The 22,712-nt window shown below is 36.0% G+C and overlaps 1 protein-coding gene across 5 annotated transcripts in view; it reads right to left on the bottom strand.

Moving 5' to 3' along the window:
- GPATCH2 (G-patch domain containing 2) overlaps nt 1–22,712 on the bottom strand; it is a 202,254-nt gene that overhangs the window by 77,642 nt on the left and 101,900 nt on the right. For all 5 annotated transcript variants that reach the window (XM_054520354.2, XM_024252597.3, XM_054520362.2 and 2 more), the window contains exon 6: nt 9,316–9,383. In XM_054520354.2, the coding sequence (XP_054376329.1) occupies nt 9,316–9,383 (68 nt within the window). The remainder of the gene's footprint in view (nt 1–9,315; nt 9,384–22,712) is intronic.

Below are 22,712 nucleotides of genomic sequence, written 5' to 3'. Positions count from 1 at the left end.
TTAATCCCCCCTTTCCTCACCCACAGTGTTGAACTACAGGTAGCAGAAATGTATAGGATTTCATGGGAAGTCAATTAATATTATATGTAGACAAAAGGACAAAATCAACCTCAAGATTCTTAACTGAGGTCTCCTAAAAATGTACTTTTCAGAAGGAAAGAGCTATTGCAACTTATAATATGGATTTTTATTGTTGGAGATAAGTTTCTGTTTTTGGACTCAGAGGCATAATTTCATTGTAACTTAACAGTGGGTCTAGTATATATAAAATGATCTAAATATGTGCTAATATGGTAGCCACTAGCCATATATGGTTATTTAAATTTATTTTATTCAATTAATTTATTTATTTTTATTTTTTTTTTGAGACAGAGTCTTGCTCCATCACCCAGGCTGGAGTGCAGTGGCACAGTCTTGGCTCACTGCAACTTCCACCTCCTGGGTTCAAGTGATTCTCCTGCCTCAGCCTCCCAACTGGTTGGGATTACAGGCATGTGCCACCACGCCAGCTAATTTTTGTATTTTTGCAGAGACAAGGTTTCACCATGTTGGCCAGGCTGGTCTCGAACTCCTGACCTCAAGTGATCCTCCCATTTCGGCTTAAATTTAAATTAATATGAAAAATTAAGTTTCTTAATTGCAATAGCTACATTTCAAGTGCTAAAGGCATATGCAGTTTAATAACTACCATACTGGGCAGTGAAGATACAGAACATTTCCATTATTGTAAAGAGTTCTTCTTCTGGGTAACACTGGTCTAAGTGGATTATCACTAAATATATGAATTAACTTTGGAAATGGTATACAGTCTTCTATACCGACAGTTTCCCTGTGAACTATACTTTATTGAAAAGACTTGCAAATATGAAAAACTATACACGAGAGAGGAGGGAGGGGGACAAAGAAGTAGAAATATATGCCAAACTCCTAACCTAATATACTATAATAGGGTTTCATAGATGGAGATATGGAAATTTAAGAAGCCATGTGGCTAGGTAAGAACAGATCTTGGTAGCAATCATAAGGAGGATGCCTTTTGGCCTTTGGGCATCCTCCTTATGATTGTCAGTGTAGAAACTGACAGGGAGTTCATTCATACCAAGTGAACAATAAATAAGCAAAAGCAAACCAAAACCTTAAGTGGCTTTCCAAACGCTCTCAGGAGAAAGAATCTGTAACATGACCTACCAGGCTTGGCATCATGTGCTCCTTGCCGACCCTTCTCTTGTCTCATCACATACCACATGCTTTTCCTTCCTATATTGCGCTCAATGTGCTTTAGCATAAGAATCCTTTAGTTTCTTGAACACAACACGTATTATTTTCTCTGCCTGAAAAGCTCTTCTTGCCACCAGTTCACTTAAATCCTAGAGAGCTCATTAGCCGTCCCCATCTCAATGTCTAGTTCAAATTCAATTTTTACAAGTTCTTCTTTAGAGTACTTAGCTCAGTATATAATAATGCATTTATGTGTCAGCATATAATTATACAATTGTGTGTGTGCTTACTGACTAATCTCTATTACCTCTATCACACTGTGAGTAATGTGAGAACCACAACAACTGTGATCATGTCGTCTTATTCACTACAGTATACCCAGCACCTAGTACACCCTCATAAATATCTTCTGAATGAATGGACAAATGAATGACTTGAGATACAGGATGGCGTTTCATCAACTATGGTTGCTATGCTATTCTATATTAAGGTAAAAGAATGAGAAAACTGGGCTGTGTGATCTTTTAAGATTCCTTTGGGTTCTTATGTTCTATGGACTAGAAGACCAGGATGCTAACGGTATTCCTCACTCAATAACATGTTGTATGTAACAAAAAGTCAATTCTAAAATTATGCTCAAGAGCCCCTGCTAAACTTTATTTCTTATATTAAACTACTAATGTAAATTCAGGAAGTTCAGCCTGGTGTGGTTACTAAATCAGAAAGACCTAATCTTGGATATAGGCTCTGGCACTTACTGGTTAGGTGAATTCTGACAAATTATTTTATTTTCTGAGTCTCAGTTTCTTCCTCATGCATAAAATAAAATTAACCACTCTCAGTATTTGGAAGGCTTAAAACAACACTAAGAAATTGGCAGATGGTATTTAAAATAAATATTAATTTTCTTCCCCTAACAGTACAGTGGAATATAGTAATATGTATTCCATAAGTTTTAACATGCAATAAGTACCTTTTAATTTCTAAATGCCTATAAAGAAACAAGTGCTAAAGGGCATTACTTATACCCTAACTGGTTTAGCATGTTAACCAACAATTAATAGAGGCTTAATACATTTGTCTTTTTAATTGACTTTTGGTTGAGTGATGTGTAGTGTGTGACTTTAGAAAAGTCAAATTATTTATAAAATGGGGTCTAATACCTGCTATGACTACTTGAGAGAGGCAGTAAAAATACTAAAAACAGTGGTGCATATGAAAATTGTCTGAAAAAATAAAATACAGTGCACAATATAAAGTATGTCATCATTATCATCATCATTTTGAAATGTTTCATACCTAGTTTAATAATATTTCTGTATTTTACACCTAAGCACCTTGTAAAAATATATAAGAAAGGACTGTTACTGTATAATATTTATTCTATAAATAAACTTAAGACATGTAAGCTAAATGACTCACCCATGGGAATCACAATAAATCAGAGGAGGAATCGATCTGTATTTCTTGTTTATCTCAATCTAGAGTTAAAGATACTTTCACTATAAAGCAATAGATGCTAAATTTCAAAGTGTAAAAGTATTCCCAATGAAAATAACCTTTAATCCGGGCAAATCTTGCTTTAAGCAAACTCGATATTTACACAAAAGATAAAATAAGGGGTGAGTATTTGCTTTATAAAGGAATTCATCATAGGATTATAATGAGTTACCCATGTGCATTTAAAGTAAGTTTGATTTACATACAATTCCTCAGGTAAATATCGTCTACTTCAAACTGAAATAAAAGTAAAATATATCAATTGCACAATCGATTGATAGATCATATTTATCTCTATTTAAAAGCAAGTATCTCATATGTGATTGGAAAAAGAAAGGAAAAATTTCTGGAACCATTTACAGAGTACATAAAGGGAGGCCAAATTAATAAGAAGTAACTCCATTTTTATGCTTACATATATTTTTAATGTAGTCATATACTAATTTTATTTTTAACATTTTAATATTTGTAGTTTTAAAAAGTCAACAGAATAATTAAAAGAGTTTCAAAACTTAGGTTACTTTTACTGAGAAATTAGATACTAATTTCTCTACTTTAGCTGGATTGAGGCTCTTGTCTTTTTTGCATGTAGCTCTCTAGTTACCTTAGTCAGTATTTCATTTCTCTGTGCTACATATTTCTGATTAAAAGAAACCCATCATACATTAATGATTGGACTTTAAATATAGTAATATGCTTTTCAAGGAAATAATTACTAGATGGTATTTAAGACAATTCATACATTGTGTTATTTTATGAAAATGATCGCATTTTTATAATTATGACACTCTGGAAGGCTTTTCGGTATCTGTCTTCAAAAATAAGACTGCAGCCTGGAGTGGTGGCCCACGCCTGTAATCCCAGCACTTTGGGAGGAGAAGGCGGGTGGATCACTTGAGGTCAGGAGTTCAAGACCAGCCTAGATAACAGGGTGAAACCTCGTATCTACTAAAAATACGAAAAGGTTGCCGGGCGTGGTGGTGCACGCCTCTAGTCCCAGCTACTTAGGAGGCTGAGGCACGAGAATCACTTGAACCTGGGAGGCGGAAGTTGCAGTGCACCAAGATCGCGCCACTGCACTCCAGTCTGGAGTGAGTCATCTGGCTTTTTCATCCTCTAAATATAAAAGTAACATGTCCATTGAAATAAAGTTTGGTAGATACTAACATGTACCCCTACCTCACCCGCTCCCAGTAAAATACAAAACTAACCTGTAATCCCATCATCCAGTGATGACCAATTTTAGTGTTTATTTCTGGTGGTGGTTTGTCTTATATCTTCTGCGAGCTAGTCTCTGAACTGAGCCTTTCTGAGCCTCAAGTTCTCATCTATAAAAATCAAGTGACTGGACTGGACAGCAACTAAGGCTCATTCTAGCTCTAGTACTTGCTTCTTCTGCCAATTATCAATTGTATTTGACAAGTATTCAGTTGGTGCCTTCATGAATGCTTTCCAGCACTAGCCAGCAGTAGAACTTGATAATCTCGAACCGAGAACCTATGATTTGAGTGTAACGCATTGTGACGTACATTGTAAGAGATTCAAAGTACAAGACAAAGTCTCCAACCTCGGCAAGTTCTCGGTCCACTAATGGGAATAAAACATGCATTTTATAATTATACAACAAATAATAATATGATAAATACCGTAATCAAGTAAAAATAAAACTTAAAGGAAAAAATAGGAGATATAGAGAATGCTGATAGGAATTTGAGGGGAAACACCAATGATTCCTTAAAGGAGGTTATAGCAGATACTATTACTGCTTCCTCAATAGCTCCTTCCAGATTTCTGGTTCTATCAGTAAACTAAACTGCTATTTGTTTAAACCATTACTTGTAGAATATTCTGTTACTTTTTCCTGGAAGCATGCTATACAACAGTGGTCTTTACCATTTTTGAATATGTATTGCCTGAAATAGTTATGAAAATACTCTCCTCATGTAATTTTAGGAAGACATCTAACATTTTTCAATAAAAACTTAAACATTTGCAAGGATTTAATTTTATATCAATTATAATTGATTATAAACTATCAACATGTTGATAATTTAAAATAAAACCATTATGCTACTCTTTGAAATATACACATTGGGACATAAATATTACTGTGATTTGATATCTTCCACCATTTATTTAAAACAAAAACCAAACCAGGATGCACATTTCTTTAAAAGTTGAAAATTTTACATAGTTTATTTTTCTTCTTAAATTCCTGTTTAATATACATTTAATATATAATAATATATTGGGTAACAGCAAACATAAAAAATAAAACAACAGTAAACATAAAAATAAAATTTTATTAGGCATCATTAATGAGCTTTCCCCCAAAATTAGTTCATTGATGAGTACATCTTTTAGTGCCAATTCTATTACCATCTTTTAATTTTATAGAGTGCTCAGAAACCTTTTTCATACAAACTGGTAAATGGAAATAAAAGGAACCTGGTTAGAGCAGTCACTTGATTATTTAAACACTTTCAGAATTTTATGCCCAAAGTCACAAAATGACTTCTAGGTTAAGAAATATTTTTAATAATCTACCAGTTGCTGAAAAAAAAAGAATTAGAGGCCGGGTGCAGTGGCTCACATCTGTAATCTCAGCACTCTGGGAGGCTGAGGCGGGCAAATCACCTGCAGTCAGGAGTTTGAGACCAGCCTGGCCAACATGGTGAAACCCTGTATCTACTAAAAAAATACAAAAAAAATTATCTGGGCCTGGTGGCACATGTGTGTAGTCACAATTACTCTGGAGGCTGAGGCAGGAGAATCGTTTGAACTGGGAGGCAGAGGTTGCAGTGAGCCGAGATCACGCCACTGCACTCCAGCCTGGGTGGCAGAGTGAGAATCCATGTCAAAAGAAAAAATAAAATAAAATAAACATAAAATAAAATCAGAAACTATATACCTAAATTGCAAAATGCTTTGTGATTTATTCATTAAATTCAATCCCTCCACATCAATACCAGCACAATATTTGAAGTATCTCTGCTTAGAGCCCGGAAAGATTTTATACTGTGCACCAAAGATTAGGATTGGTAGGGGTGTCTTTTTTCCCTGAGGAAGAAGAAAGGCACTGGGAAAAGTAAGAACCAGCAAAATAACGAGGGCTGATAATTTTCAGGAAAGACATTTGTAAATGGAAGCAAGGGATTTGAAAATTGACTCCCTTAAAACTACTGCTGACTCTACTAGAAATTATTTGTATATCCTGAGGGTATGAACACCTTAGTTTTTCTACTATGAGACGCTGAATTTGATAAGAGTCAGTTTCACGTATCTAACTCAGGGAGCAGGAGGAATGGAAGAAGGGTAACAGGCAGTATAGAACCACTTCTTCCAGCTAGGAAGTTGGGGAAGCGTATAACTAAAACTCTCTGCCCAGAGTGGATACTGGCCATATACCTTCTTCTGTTAAACGACCTGATGGGAAAATTTCAGATATTGGGGTTTTCTCCTAGAGCAATAAAAGAGACAAGCTGAAGTAAAATGGAGTCAGTTTTAAAGAAAATAGGCAGGCCAGTCCCTAGAAGGGCATCAACCTATGTAACTTAACTGGAAGTCTGTGTGTGTGTGTGTGTGTGTGTGTGTTTGTGTCTATACAACGTTGCCTGTATACTTATTTATTTGTGTAAAAGAAAATTCCCATGATGTGGTGTCCTGTGGCTTCTCCTTGTCAAGAGTGGGGTCTGTAAGGGACCTCCCCCACACTGGCTCTACATAGGTAAGGGATGGGCCTGAAGAAAGGGATGAAAATACAGACTTATTAAATGAGCCTATAAAACATTATCAAGGCCAAGCATGGTGGCTCACAGCTGTAATCCCAACACTTTGGGAGGTGGAAGTGGAGATGGCAGGATTGCTTGAACCCGGGAGTTCAAGACTAGCCTGGGTAACACAGTGAGACCACATGTTTACCAAAAAAAGAAAAATTAGCCAGGCATGGTGGCCCATGCTTGTAGTCCCAGCTACTTGTGGAGCTGAGGCCAGGGGATCACTTAAGCCTGGGAGGTCGAGGCTGCAGTGCGCCATGATAGTGATTGCACTATTGCACTCCAGCCTGGGCAACAGAGCAAGACCCTGTCTAAAAAAATAAATACATAAAACAAAATATAATCTAAATTGAATTAAAGTCTTATAATTAAGGAATGGCGTTGGGGAACCCACGTTTGGAACCCCTAAATGGAAACAGGCAATGGCATGGAAGCTAGATTTAACAAGCAAAATGACTAGATCTTCCTGAATACCTCTCTGTAGGATTTCTCTGACAAAGAGCATGAGCCTGCTGACAAAGATTTCCTAAAGACCTATACCTACCTGCTGGAGGCCATGGCTTTGAAATGCCTCAGGGCAGAAGCCATTAAACTAAGGAGACTAAGAGTAGAGGAAGAACATGGAGGCCAGCAGCATTTGCTGGCGTGAAACTGCAACAACAAACACAACAGAAACCACTATATTTTTGATGAAATACTAGTGCTGAAATAAAGAACTTGGTCAACAAGAGTCTGTGACTGTTTAGTTCCTTAGGCAGATGACAAACTCCTTACTTTCACCAACAAGAAATGGGCTGATAAAACTGTGCAGTACCCTGTAAGGCATCTGCTCAATGAACATATCAGCTGAGATCTTCAAAGGAAGAATAACAAGTTAGGTTCTCCAAGAAAGGAGAGAGAGAATTGCTTGCCAAACTGGATATATGCGTTGTGGCATGCTGAGTATTAAGTATCTCATTTCTTGAATGCAAACTTTTGTTGAAATAGCCTACCTTAGGCCAGGCGCGGTGGCTCACACTTGTTATCCCAGCACTTTGGGAGGCCCAGGCGGGCGGAAGGCCTGAGGTCAGGAGTTCGAGACCAGCCTAGCCAACATGGGGAAACCCTGTCTCTACTAAAAATACAAAAATTAGCCAGGCGTGGTGGCACGCGCCTGTAGTCCCAGCTACTCGAGAGGCTGATGCAGAAGAATCGCTTGAACCCAGGAGGCAGAGGTTGCAGTGAGCCGAGATCATGCCATTGCACTCCAGCCTGGGCGATAAGAGGGAGACTTTGTCTCAAGGAAAAAAAAAAAAAAAAAAAAGAAATAGCTTACCTTCTCAACAATTCTATAGTCTATGCATCATGCACTTTGAATGTATAGGCCACTATAAGATTATGATATCATTTTGCTATATCTGAACAATAATCTCTATTTTATATTTGTTAAGTAGTGATTTTAAAAAATAGAAACTAATGGATCCTAATATGATTGCTCGCCACAAAAAATTTATTCAATAATTGATTCATGTCTTCCCATACTTTATGGCCTTTTTAAAAGTTCAATCAAATTTGCAGAAGATATATGGTATTGATCTAAAATACACAACAAGTTAAGCTTTTCCAACAAAGATGTATTTACAGAAAGAATTAACCCCTGGAAATTCAAGCAGTAATTTACCAAAGTCAAGGCTACAACTACTTAGTTTTAAAAAATTGTCTAGTAAGTAGTCTCTTCCTTCTGTTGCAAAATGGAAATACATTCTGGTTGTTTCATGGCTCTTTATATTATTACCAAATGCTTGGCAGTAGCAGAAAGTAGAGAAGTAATGAAGAAAACCAGTCTTTTTTTTTTTTTTTTGAGAGATGGGAGTCACCCTGTTGCCCAGGCTGGAATGCAGTGGAGCGATCTCGGCTCACTGCAACCTCCGCCTCCCAGATTCTAGTGAGTCTCCTGTCTCAGCTTCCCAAGTAGCTGGGACTACAGGCATGCGCCACCATGACCAGCTAATTTTTGTATTTTTAGTTGAGACCGGGTTTCACGATATGTTGGCCAGGCTGGTCTCGAACTCCTGACCTCAGATGATCTGCCTGCCTTGGCCTCCCAAAGTGCTGCGATTATAGCTGTGAGCCACCACGCCTGGCCCCCCTCCGCAAAAAAAAAAACAGTCTTTTACTCCTTTTTTTTTTTTCCTTCTGCGATGGAGTCTCGCTCTACTGCCCAGGCTGGAGTGCAGTGGCACGATCTCAGCTCACTGCAACCTCCGCCTCCTGGGTTCAAGCGATTCTCCTGCCTCAGCCTCCTGAGTAGCTGGGATTACAGGCATCTGCCACCACGCCTGGATAATTTTTGTGTTTTTAGTAGAGATGGGTTTCGCCATGTTGGCCAGGCTGGTCTCAAACTCCTGACCTCAGGTGATCTGCCCACCCTGGCCTCCCAAAGTGCTGGGATTATGGGCATGAGCCACCATGCCTGGCTTATTGCTCTTCATTTTAGTATTTTATTAGGGTTGGGATAGAGAATAAGGATGGAGGAGTAGGAAAGCTTGATGCTACTCAATGTAATGAAAATTTAAATTTTTTAAGATAATACATAAATTTCAATAATGCATGAATTTCAAATACTATCACAAATAACAGAATAACTATATTTAAAAATCCCCATTTAAATTTTGTCATGGTTTTCGTTTAAATTGTTCTTACATTATTACCAATGGTAAATTATACTTACTCTTTTTAAAAAGTACAAATTAAATCAGCTTTACTAGTAGTAGCTAATAATTTCCCAAAAGAGCTAAGTAGAATACTCCAATAAGGTTATATAAACACAGTGAGTACTCACTCATGGTGATGAGAATCTGGGGAAAAATGAACCATTCTCTTGTTACCCACTGGGCCAGGAATGGGTACCTACAGGGAGATTTAAAAAGAAAAAATAAATTTCAGATTTGTTTTATAAAACGACCATGAATAATAGTGATATATCAATTTGAAGACATCACTCTAAAATGGAGAATACAAGATTTTCAAATCTCAGACAACATTGTGTGGATCAAAAGTATAATTTAATTCCTGGTAAGAATACTTTACTTGTTTTGGTCTAGTGTACTTCCTCTGCTAGATTTTTTTTTTTTTTTTTTTTTTTGAGACGGAGTCTCTTTCTGTCCCCCAGGCTGGAGTGCCCAGCGAGATCTCAGCTCACTGCAAGCTCCGCCTCCCGGGTTCACGCCATTCTCCTGCCTCAGCCTCCCCAGTAGCTGGGACTACAGGCACCCGCCACCAAGCCCAGCTAATTTTTTTGTATTTTTAGTAGAGACGGGGTTTCACTGTGTTAGCCAGGATGGTCTCGATCTCCTGACCTCGTGATCTGCCTGCCTCGGCCTCCCAAACTGTTGGGATTACAGGCGTGAGCCACCGCGCCCAACCCCTCTGCTAGATTTTTAAGACTATTTTAAAAGAATCTTGGCGGGGCACAGTGGCTTAAGCTTGTAATCCCAGCACTTTGGGAGGCTGAGGTCACCTGAGGTCAGGAGTTTGAGACCAGCCTGGCCAACATGGTGAAACCCCGTCTCTACTACAAATGCAAAAATTAGCCAGGCATGGTGGCACACGCCTGTAATCCCAGCTACTTGGGAGGCTGAGGCAGCAGAATCACTTGTGCCCAGGAGGCAGAGGCTGCAGTGAACTGCGAGGTTGTCACTGCACTCCAGCCTGGGTGATAGAGCAAGACTCTGTCTCAAAATAATAATAAAAAAATTTTTTTTAAAAAAGGACTCTTTATAATAGTCTAAATATCCTTTTAAAAAAAAACAGACCAGTGACTTATCATGTAAAAAAAAAAAAGTTTCATTAGATCGGTGTTAAGCAGATATTTCCGAGGACCAATGTATTTGTAGCTAGATCCTAAATATAAATAACATGTATTATAACACATATATTTAAATATATACAAAAACTTAGATCAAGGAAGTGGTGAGCAGCCCTTTTCATAGTTTCCCTGAAACTATGAAAAACTGTGTATTTACATAGTACAAAATGCAATTTCATCTAAGAGAAAAGTATTTTCACTCCTTTATTTCTAAATAAAATTTAAAATCTGAAGTAAGCTACTCCTTTTTTTTTTTTTTAGAATTTCACAACTTTCTTATCATATAGATGGTTCTCGAAGGGAACATAGCACTGCATAAGAATGAATCTATCAATCACAATTGGCAAGGCATACATTTACAGCAAAATGCTTTAAGTTATGTTCCATTTTAATAAAAAAAAAACCCTCCATAATTATAGAAGTGCCATTTATATAGAATGGGGGGGAAAGCATGAGACAGCAATAATATTCCTCTTAAAAAAACCCTAACATTTTCAAAACCTTACTTCTTCCCGTGTCACTTGGGTTACAAGAATGCCAGTATATACTCAGAAATTCCAAGAAATGCAAATACTGCAAATGTGCACAGATGATGACATTAATAACCCTATGGTTTGAGCGCCACAGGTAAACATGTGGCTCAACTCCAGGACTGCATCCTGCATTCATCTCAAAATGAGGTTTTCATGCTATTCCAGTGGGTATCCCTGGAATACAGTAATCCATTTTCTACACTGTGGCTATGAGAAAAGCCGACTGTGCCTATGTCATGCTTTGTTAGAGGTTCATGATCACATTATCTCATGGTGGACCTGACACTTTTATTCAGTTTACAGTATGTTCTATGTACAGGCAACTTATTTCCTTTGCCAAGGCTGCTGACAACCTTTTCCACACTATATTAATCTTGTTTACTGACTTTATCTTGGTACAAATATCAGAAAACTAAACTTTTTATCTCAGAGAAAAAATAAACAACGTGTTGACAGAAGCAGAAGCTATTTTCAGGACTAAAATTGCTTGTTTACCTGAAGCTATACTTATGGAAAAATGTTTAAGTCTTGCTCTGGTTTGAAATACATAATCTGAAATTTAATAAATGAAGAAATTTCACATACACCCATGTGACAAATTGCCTGATGAAAACAAAGCAACTGAATGCAATAAAACAGAATTTATAGCTAATTTATACCATAATACAAATGTAAGCTTTCAGTCTAGTCAGAAATAATCATACTGTGTATTTCTCAGCAATCATATGTATGTATAAAAAACCTGTAAGCTCAATTCAATTGCAGCAAGTAACCCACAAAAGATTTACAGTTTCAAGTACAGATATTTAAATAATTTTACCTATTTACCTAGTACATGATCCCCTTAAGAAAACAGAGGTGACTATCCTTTATTGTTATTTTAATTCAATTTTTGTTTTACTTTTAAAGATATGCAAAAATAGGCATAGTTTAGAAATTTACTTTTTTTAATGAAATAAAGCAACATATAATGATCTCTTCAGGGTCAACGTCAGTGGTCTGCCTCAGGAGTAAAATGTTCTTACAATGAGAACCTTTCACTACTGTGGCAACTAGACACACTTAGCTAAAATTTGAGAATCATATATTTAATATAGAATTCAGCTTATGGAAAGCAGTGTTATACTGAAGTTTCAGTGAATTTTAAACTTTAAAACATGTTTAATCTGACTATTAGGAGACTACTTCAAAATATAAAACTTCAAGGAACATACTTAAGGAATTCTTTCTAAAAGTTTCTCTCATCATTAATTCAAGATAGAAAATAATCTTTATAAAAATTAAAGGAGCAGTTTTAAACATCAGATCAAAGTATTAATTTCTAGCATATAATTAAGTATGGTGACTGTTTTCTTCTCCAAAACACATGCTTTCTAGTGATTTTGGAACTCTCTTAGAAATCACAAATTTTAAGAAGTTGTTTCACTTTAAATATCTAATAAAATATTCACATAGTAAAGCTTATTAGTAAGAAAAATACATTTTATTCCATAAGATTAGACAGGAAACAGGTATTCTGTTCTTCATGAGAAACAGTATCTCCACAATCCAATTCTTATAACTGACAAAGCCCTGGAGACAATTATTTATGTAATTAGCCAATATTTAGTGTTGATAACCTTAGACATCACATTACACGCCCTGAATTCTTATGATTCATTTGTTAATATTACTATATAAATAACGACTACAATCTGAAATAAAGCAGATATATTTCTTTTTATTAGACGCTTATCACACAGTCTTAAGAAGTAAACTGAAAGTTAGAAAGGAATTGATGCTTTCTAGATAAAATAACTTTTGTGTCCTAATTCTAAAAGATCACATGGATCTTAGATTTTGCTGTTGTTTAAATATTATCAGTCTCAGGAAATAAGAATGTAGTAGCAAGAGATGAAAATTTAACAACAGTTGTACAAGTACCACTATCGATTCAGGAGGTCAATATGTACCAATATATTGGAAATTCTGCTAAATGATCAATTATCAATGACAAAATATCTGTTCTCTCAAAGTTATTAGACATATTAAAAGCAATTTCTTATTCTTTTTGTCCCTGATGTATTGATACCAATTTTATGATTTTGCTTAAAGATAAAAAGTTGGTTTTATGTCTCGTTTTCATTTAATTGTGTCATTATCAAACCGAATGCATGACATACTATTCTTCTGCAATTACATAACTGAACAAATAACTCTCCAAATCAGGTAAACTTATCTGAGACACAAGAGTCTTGTAAGAGTAATACAGAGGCCATTCAATATGGATGATATCTTACTTATATTCTCAATGATTAAGATTCCTTCTGTAAATTAATGAAGTTTCTTTTCATGTCCACACGTAAGAACAAGAAACCATCATCCTTTCTTCTCTCCCTCTAGTATAGCTGGTCCCCTTCAACTTTGCTCTGCTTTTCAACTATATTTTATTTGCCTTCCAAATGCTACTCTGCTTCAGTGCCCACAATGACAAACACTTACGTTGGCAAGCTGCCATTCAAAAGAAGGCCTTTCCATTTTGTGAGGACTGGTCAATCAAATCTGCCTGGCCTCCAGGCTGTCGGGAGGCACTGCCTTAGCCTCCGGGCCAGTTTGTCAAGACCCAGAGGTTTCTGGTTTCTCTTACAGCAATTTTTAATTTGACTCAACTTCTTTGAAGAAAGAAACAAGACTTTTAAGTAAGATAATATTCTAAATGTTTTACAATAATTCATTTTAATTAATAGACATTAAAATAAATGTGTTGAATGTTTATCTGTTATCCCCATACAGAAGAATAAAGGAAGATTCTTCGAAAGCATTTCAAATGAGCGCACCTTTGTTTTATATTGGCGTTTTAAAAGTTCTGTTACAAGATAGTTGGAGGAATGAATAGAATATTTCATTGTGTCATCTATTCTTATAATATTACAGAATGGTCACAAATCACAAAAAGCACAATCTGTTTGGGGATGAGAAACATATTCAAGAAAATAACATTAAAATTACTTTTAAAGCAACATACAAAAATGTAAAAATTACTTTAGAATTGCTTTTAAAGCAAATACAAAAAGTGATAATTCAAGGAGCATAAATTGGATATCATTTATAAGATTAAAAGGAAACAAAGTAGTTATCTGATTTAAGAGGAATAAAGAGTAATAAAAAATCACCTCTAAGAAGGGAGTTGCATGCATTATCTCCCCCGCTCCAATCCATCTTACCAACGTGCCAAATTCAACTTTCTAAATTGCTGCTTTTCACATGTCAACTTTCTCATTCCACAGCCATCTATGGCTCTACACTGAAAGTAAAATGAAAATTAATGAGATATGCATGCAAGGCTTTCCCTAAGCTGATCCTTACCTACTTGCCAATGTGATCTAGCACCTTATGCAGCCACCGAGAGCTTCTTATTCTAAATCCAGTACTGCTTACTTGGTACAATTCAACTAGTAACATAATGTACATATAAAATTATGCTTAACCTTATTATACAATAAGTGATATGTGTTCCCTTTCAGTTGGGTGATTTTAGTTACATTGTTCAACTGAACTAATCTTTTTAATGTCTTGAAAAAGTAAAGTTATGGAACTCCTCTAATTCCAAGGGTTTTTTTGATTGTTGTTTCTTAAACATGAAAAATATTAGTAAATATAATTCACGTAATAATTCATGTTTCACCTTTATCTGTCTAGATTTCTATTAAAGTAAAAATGTGTTTATATGGCAAGCGTGGAAAAATCCTCATCACTGGCTACAAGAAATGAAAAAATTGGTGCATATGAAATATACACCATAAAAACTAGAACATCTAATGTATTCCTGGTAATATGTCTAATGCTAGGGAGAAGTCGCTACAAATCCTTACCTACCAGATGTTTTACTTTCAGACAATGCCCTCCTAGAAAGAACATTCAGGAAGGAAGATGATCCATTCCTGAGGACAACTGAATTACTGGAGAGTTCAAAACTGTTGTAGAAAATTACTAAGGTTATGGAATATAACTCAGTTTTCCAATACAGAAAATGCCTCAAAGTTTGGAATTTTATAAAATCTAATAATGGTACAAAAAGGCCTATCAGGTTCCTATCATTCATATCTTTAAAAATATCAATATTGACAAACAATCTTGCTCTTATTAGCAGAGCTCACACTGTATGACTTTTAGGAAAAGACTTTGAACTAGGACCTATATACTATTGACTAGTCATAGCCTTCATGTTATCTAAATTATAGTACAGTGGGTGAAACTGATTATTTTTACCTGTTAGTCAAGGTTAAAATAAAAATTCTATGTTGTTTGTTATGTTTTTACAATGCAATTTTAAATCTTTCTTGGAAGGGCTTAAGCATGAACAAACTGACAAAGAATGTGTAATAATGATCACAAAAGATATATCAAAAATTAATATAATTAGAAATATTTCTATTGTCATTAATAATAATATCCTTATTTTTATTTGTTTAAATTTATTTAAGTGTATTTACTTATTTGAGACAAGGTCTCATTCTGTTGCCCAAGCGTGAGTACTCACAACTCATAGCTTAATGACAGCTCACTGTACCCTCAAACTCCTGGGCTCAAGCAATTCCCCTACCTCAGCTGCTGGAGCAGCTAGGTCTACAGGTATGTACCACCATGCCTAGTTACTTTTTAAAATTTTGTATAGAGATGGGGTCCTGCTATGTTGCGTGCACTGGTCTTGAACTTCCAGCCTCAAGTAATCTTCCCACCTCAGCCTCCCCAAGTACTGGGATTACAGGCATGAGCTACAGTGTCCAGCCACTCCTGTTCTTTATAGACTGCTTTATGGCTTGCTTTTCATAAACAATGTGCCTAGAGTGAAGAAACATCATTATTCTCAAATAATAGTTAAGAAATTAACACTCACTGAGGTGAGGGCACATGCCCTAGACTATAGGAACTCAATTAAGCTAACTTTGAACCAAAATTGTCCAATTTACCACCTAGTACTTTTTCCCCTACAGGGACACTGAAAAAAAAAAAAAAAAAGACAATATATCAAAACAAATGTTTTCTGTATTTGAGGATTTGTCCTGGGAGATGATGGCCTGAATCTAGAACACACTCTAGGAAAATCTTCAGCCAAGGATACTCTAGACCTTGCCTGTAACTTCTGGGTAGCATGCGGGCTATTTTAAGCATATGCAATGCAGGGCATGGCAGCACTAAACAGGGTTACCAGCACATATTATAGAAGGACTAACAAGAATAACAAATGGCTCCCCTACTAATCATTACAGCAAAAGAAACCTAACATTTACAAAGTGTACTGGAGGGGAGGAAACACTCTGCGATGAGAATATGTGAAAGAACTTGGGGAAAATTAGAGAACTTAGGCTATCTTTCCTTTGAAAACAGATATAAATCTAAATACATGATCACATCTTTAAACCAGAAAGGTTTTGTTTAAAAAAAAAAAATAGTCAAAGATAAACCACAGAGAAGTACAAAGCTTGCCTTTCTTTTGAGGATTAGCCTTCCTAGAGGAATCCGTACACGCGTGTTGCAGGGAAGATGCTAACCTTACAGCTGCCAGCATTGCATTAAGTAGTGAATAAAGACATAGACTTCAGCTAGTTTCGAAGTGATCTTACTATATTTTTAAGTAAGAGCAGCAAATATATTTCTCTATGAAATGACAGAATGAAAATTATACTGTTTAGAAATATATACATACACATATAGTTGTATGTATGACATTAGCAATTATGTTTTTAACGTAAAACTGAACAATGTAATTGTTTTAAATCTTCATTGTAAACAATTTTTTCCTAGTTAAAGCCAGTCTAAATTGATAATTAAGAATTTAGAACTATTGGTCTATTAGAATAATAATACTTTTAATTATTAAATACATAGAATTCTCATTTCTGGTATACACTACTAATGAAAGATCTAAATGCTTTCACAGAAAAGATTAATCACTACATAATTCAAAAACAAATACAGCAACAACTTTTGTCATACCACTCCATGGTAATACTATTTTTTTTAAGTAAAGAACTAAAAATTAACCAGCTCAGAGTGATGCCCAATAGTGATAGTAAAGAGTTTCACTTTGCCATCCAGTTTTAGTAACAAGCTGTGAGTGGCCTCTACTGGCTGACCAAAGCCTTCTTAAATCCCTCATTTATGAAGCTTGCAATATTATGAGCATCAAGAAAATAAGGATATGTCCACATATGTTTACGTAAAATCCACTGTGCCTAAAGATCTTCTTTTATGAATAAATGACAAAGTAATAAACAAAATGTATATAAGATGGTGTAAAAAACTTTAATCATTTCATCCCACTGCTATATACTTGGATTATATTGGCAATCTATATATCTTCTAAAATTCTAATTTATATACCATGATAATCTAAATGTGGATTTTCTTACTCAATTCATATCAAAGCAATTCACGTCTGCTTTTTTTTTTTTTTGAGACGGAGTCTGGCTCTGTCGCCCAGGCTGGAGTGCAGTGGCACAATCTCGGCTCACTGCAAGCTCTGCCTCCCGGGTTCACGCCATTCTCCTGCCTCAGCCTCCAGAGTAGCTGGGACTACAGGCGCCCGCCACTAAGCCCGGCTAATTTTTTGTATTTTTAGTAGAGACGGCATTTCACGATGTTAGCCAGGATAGTCTCGATCTCCTGACTTCGTGATCTGCCCGCCTCGGCCTCCCAAAGTGCTGGGATTACAGGCGTGAGCCACCGCGCCCGGCCATTTAAAAACAAATGGTTTTGGGGACTTGTTCAATACACACACACACACAAAAATTAAGTTTATATTTAGGGTTGGCAAACTGACTTTGGAGGCAAACACAAAGAAGACTGAATTTAAAAACTTGAAAGAATTTGTAATTTTAAAAAAGAGATTAATATTTTATGTAATGGTTTATGAAAATACTATCTTGGAAACATAGTAATCCAAAGCAATTAAAAAAATTTCTGTATTATTGCTCCTATGTTTGGGTGGAAGTAATTTTATATTCAAAATGAAATAGCAATTAAGAAGGCAAAACCTTGCTTGTATTAAGAAATGTCAATTCAGTATTCATAATAGAGAAGAAAAAATATTTCAGTTTTTGCTCAGCAGCTTCCTAATAATAAAAGCTTCCCGTGTGTGGGAAAATTTGGAATTTTTATTTATCTATTTAAACATGTAATCATATATTTGATTCACTTCATCCTTTATCCAATCTATTCACCTAAATATACTCTATTAAAAATTATTAGCAAATATATCTAATGATGTCAAAACATGACTACATTTATTTTAAGAAGTTATTGTTGTCACATGTAACAATATTCCAGTATATTTCAACCTTCATTTCAGAATTCAGTCCCATTATCTTGCCTGCTCAAAATGGTTCACAGGGTTATCTAGCTGACATATAAGATAACCCTCCATCTCACTAGACACCATTGGGATATGACACACTGACCCACAGTAAGCCCTTATTATTATCCTGAAATATATAGCACATAATGTAGTTCCTGCCAAGGAATTTGTTTATAAAAATCTTTTTTATCTCTCTGGACATTTAAGTCATTCTTTAAAAGTAATGTTCAACTATTTTAAAGAATTTCATACAATGAATAAACGTTCTATTTTATGTTTAAAGTCTTCATTCCCATTTCCCACAATTTTACCAAAGGTTAAAAAACAAAACCCACATACATAGAAAATAAAAGCCAAAAAGTATTTTCTCCTTGTTGCTTAGGTTATATAGAGCTTATTATATAAAGGATAAGACTTAAAAGAGATCTCAGTAGTTCATTCCTAGGGAGAATTATGCATATTGAAGCTCAATACATGTGAAATTAATTGTCTTCTTTTTAATTTTTTCGGGGGTAGCAGAAGAGGTCAGAGGGCAATACGGTAGTGAAGATAATGATGAGACTCAGCAAACATGTTTGAGGACATAACAAATTATTAATATAGCTTTTTGAAAAAAATTCTACATGCACATTTTAAAAATTTATTTAGGAATATAAGCAGACTAGGAAAACTTTTAAGTGCTTGCTTATAAACTACTTAAATTATTTTGGTACTCAAAAATCACATGATCAACATTTTGGCAGCTAAAATTTATTTTCTTTCCACATTATTCGACAATGTGTCATATCATCCATTGTGCATACTTTTTGAACTGGATATTATTTCTACTATTTTTCAAACTGTTTTTATAAACTAGTCAATTTCTTCTTAACCTGATAGTGGTGTTGCATAAAACCTTAATTTACATCAAGGGAAAAATTACAGCTGGTTTTTATAATTAAAAGAGTGTTTCTAAGAATCTCAAGGACCAATAGTAATTTATAAGAAAAATGCTGATAGTCTCAACACTTTTAAACTGACAACTTAATATGGTTTATATTTAGCAAATAAAACACTTAAAATATTGTTCTGTATAGGCTGTTCTCCTAAAGCAAACATGCAGGCAACCATTCAATCATTCAATCTTATGTGATGCAGTTCAAGACCTTATTATACCGTTAATTGCACTAAAAATTTCCATAGCTAAAAAAAAAGTATGTAATCGTGATTTGATGGGGGAGGGAAAAAGTACAAATGTATAACTATTCTTTGCGGTACGAATAAATGAGTGAATGAGTTAATTAAAAAGAGGTCAAATATCAGTTAACAAATAGCTGTGTAAGCACAATCTTAGCATATTACATACTCAATAAATGACAACAAAAATCCCAAATAACCTAAAACTTTTAACATTTTTTGGCCAATATCTATTCTAAGTAAATAATCACAGTCAGACTCTCATATTTTTGAAATACTTATTAGCTTTACCTTGATAGAAGTAAATGTCTATCCCAAATCTGGTTGTTTATAGCAGGGGACCCCAACCACACACAGCAGGAGGTGAGCAGCAGACGAGCAAGCAAAGCTTCATCTGTATTCACAGCTGCTCCTCACTGCTCACATTACCACCTGAGCTCCGCTTCCTGTCAGATCAGTGGTGGCATTTAATTCTCATAGGAGTGTGATCCCAATTGTGAACTGTGCCTGCAAGGGATCAAGGTTGTGTGTTCCTTATGAGAATCTAATGCCTGATGATCTGTCACTGTGTCCCATCAGCCCCAGATGGGACTGTTAAGTTTCAGGAAAACAAGCTGAGTGCTCCCACTAACTCCACATTATGGTGAGTTGTAGAATTATTTCATTATGTATTACAATATAATAATGATATAATTATTTCATTATGTATTACAGTGTATTAATAATAGAAATACAGTGCATGATAAATGTAATGTGCTTGAATCATCCCCAAACCATCCCCCTACCCCCAGTCTGTGGAAAAATTGTCTTCCAGGAAACCAGTCTCTGGTGTCAAAAAGGTTGGAAAGCACTGGTTTATAAAGTCAGTCAGGCAGCCAGAGATAACTCACTTCCCGTGAAGTGAGTTCTGGACAATAAGAGGTATGTGTAGTCACCACGTGAAGCTTCTAAGGAAAGTTCTTTAAGTGACTGACTCAGTTGACATGTGCCTTGTGCCCTTCTTTGTACTTCATGGTGCCTGGGATATGGCCAACAACATCCTTTTTTTTTTTTTTTTTTTGACTAGGAGTTAAAGACCAAAAGAATCAAAGGTTTCCACCATGGCATCTTTTATCTGGGTAACCAAGCCACTAAGTGACTTTCTATGTCAGGGGGGAAACAAAACAAAACAAAACCCTCTCTTGTTTGAGCCACCATTATTTGGATACTTTATTATGTACACCAAGCTCAATCCCTAATTAATAATAACGAAGCCAATTATATCTATTAAATTCTACGTTTAGTCCTAGAAAACAACATGTCATTTGATGGACCAGGAATTCACTAATAAGAGAGGAGATAGTGAACAACTACTTCATATGTCCAGCACTCAGGTGCTATATGGAAGATTCTAATGAATTGCACAATATCAACCCTACTAGCTAATATGTTGCAGACTTAAAACATAAAACTATATAAAGATTAAACAACTACTAAACTGTGTCCATTTAGTTATAACTGCAACAGAAGTTAAAAAAAAATCATTAAAGCCCAAATTAGCAAATGTGGGTTTTGGAGGAGATGAGACTTATGCTGAATGTTAGAGCTGGCTAGGATCTAAGCCAATGGAAGGAGGGGTGACTGTATGCATAAACAAGTTATGAATCAAAAGGGTATATATATTGGAAATGAGGAAATAAGCCTGACTAGAACTTCATAGAAAATAATGGTTGGATAGGTAACAAAGGTTCAGAAATCTAAGAATATTGTTCATCCTGTAAAATAATCTCTGTGTTCAAGTCTTTAAAAATTAAGCTAGATTTTCATGACTGACTGACATCATCAGACTCTGTTAAGGGTAGCCAAGTAAAAATAACTACAAAGACACAAACAAGATAATGTTTTCATGTATTAAATTTCCATATTTTTGCCTTTACTTCCTCATTGCTTTCTAGATCCTATATCAAGAGCTTGAAGATACATAGTTTCTTCTACACACAGCAGGATGAGGCAAATCCTTCCGCCTACGATGACTAGGACTTGAGGTATCCTGTCCTTTTTTGCTCCTTGGTGAATGAAAAGGAGAACTAAGGCTGAAGTAGGAGGAGTAAGTCAGAAACCAACATTCTAATGATCTCCACGCCTCTTGCATAAAGTAAGGTGGAAGGTCAGAGAAGCATGGGGGGGACTGAGGGATGTCTGTTTCCTGAGGTACAGTCGGGGAGGTAACATGTCTAGAAGAGGTGCCACAGTTGAACTGGCACCTTGTCCAACAGGGCATAGAGGTAAAAATGCTGCATTTGTGGAAGGAGGAGGCCAGACAGATAGCCTGAGAGAATGCTGTTGGTTCCCCAAGGTCTGAGTGTGTGAGACAGGTGATCCAGGAGTTCCTGTATCCTCATGAGGGGACCAGTGGGTGAGGACTGTCTTGGGATTCAAGAAAGCAAAGGGACTTGAAGATCCGAGGCAAATCTGTGGGCTTCAGTAATGAGTACCAGAATAATACCTCCAAAGGCCAAATGGAACCAGACTCACAGAAGTGAATGTGGTGCCAGTGTTCAGTCCAGACCAGCTAGAGGTCAGCAAGGCAAAGAATAGTGATTGGACAGAGAGATGATGCATGTATCTGAGGTAAGAGATTCCCCCATAATCCCCCCCCAGGACACATAAGCTCTGTAGTGCCACCATGGAGAGAATCAGATGAAGAGAGAAGAGAACTGCAAGAACAAGCATTTGTTAAAAAGGAGCTGAGTTACCCAAAGAAATAGTTTATACAGAGATAACTGTAACTGGAAAATCTGTTTCACTTCCTGCTATGGTTTGGATATGGTTTGTTTGTCCCCACCAAAACTTATGTTGAAATTTGGTCCCTGGCATGATGGTATTGAGAGGTGGGGCCTAGTTGGAGGCGTTTGGGTCATGGGATCCCTCAAGAATGGTTTGGTTCCCTCTGCACGGTAGTGAGTTCTCCTGCTGGAAGACTGGATTAATTCTTGTAGAAATGGATTAGTTCCCTCCAGAGTGGGTTGTTATAAAGCCAGGACATTGCTCAGGTTTTTCTCTTCACACATGTCTGTTTCCCCTTTGACCTTCTCCTCCACATTATGATGCAGAATAAGAGCCCTCACCAGAAGGCAGTGCTGCACCCTTGAAATTCTCAGCATGCACAACTGTGAGCTAAATAAACCTCTTTTCTTTATAAATTATTCAGTCTTGGGTATTTTGTTATAGCAACACAAAACAGACTAAGATGATTCCCATATTCCTGTTCCTCCACCAATGTACTTCTTTCCCCACTTTCCCCACACCCGGCACTAACAGGCAGAAGCTCATGAGAAATAAGAAAT

The sequence above is a fragment of the Pongo abelii genome, chromosome 1 (assembly GCF_028885655.2).
Source record: "Pongo abelii isolate AG06213 chromosome 1, NHGRI_mPonAbe1-v2.0_pri, whole genome shotgun sequence".
Lineage (NCBI taxonomy): Eukaryota > Metazoa > Chordata > Mammalia > Primates > Hominidae > Pongo > Pongo abelii.
The sequence above is the reverse complement of the archived record's forward strand: the minus strand, read 5'-3'. Positions and strand labels throughout refer to the sequence as shown.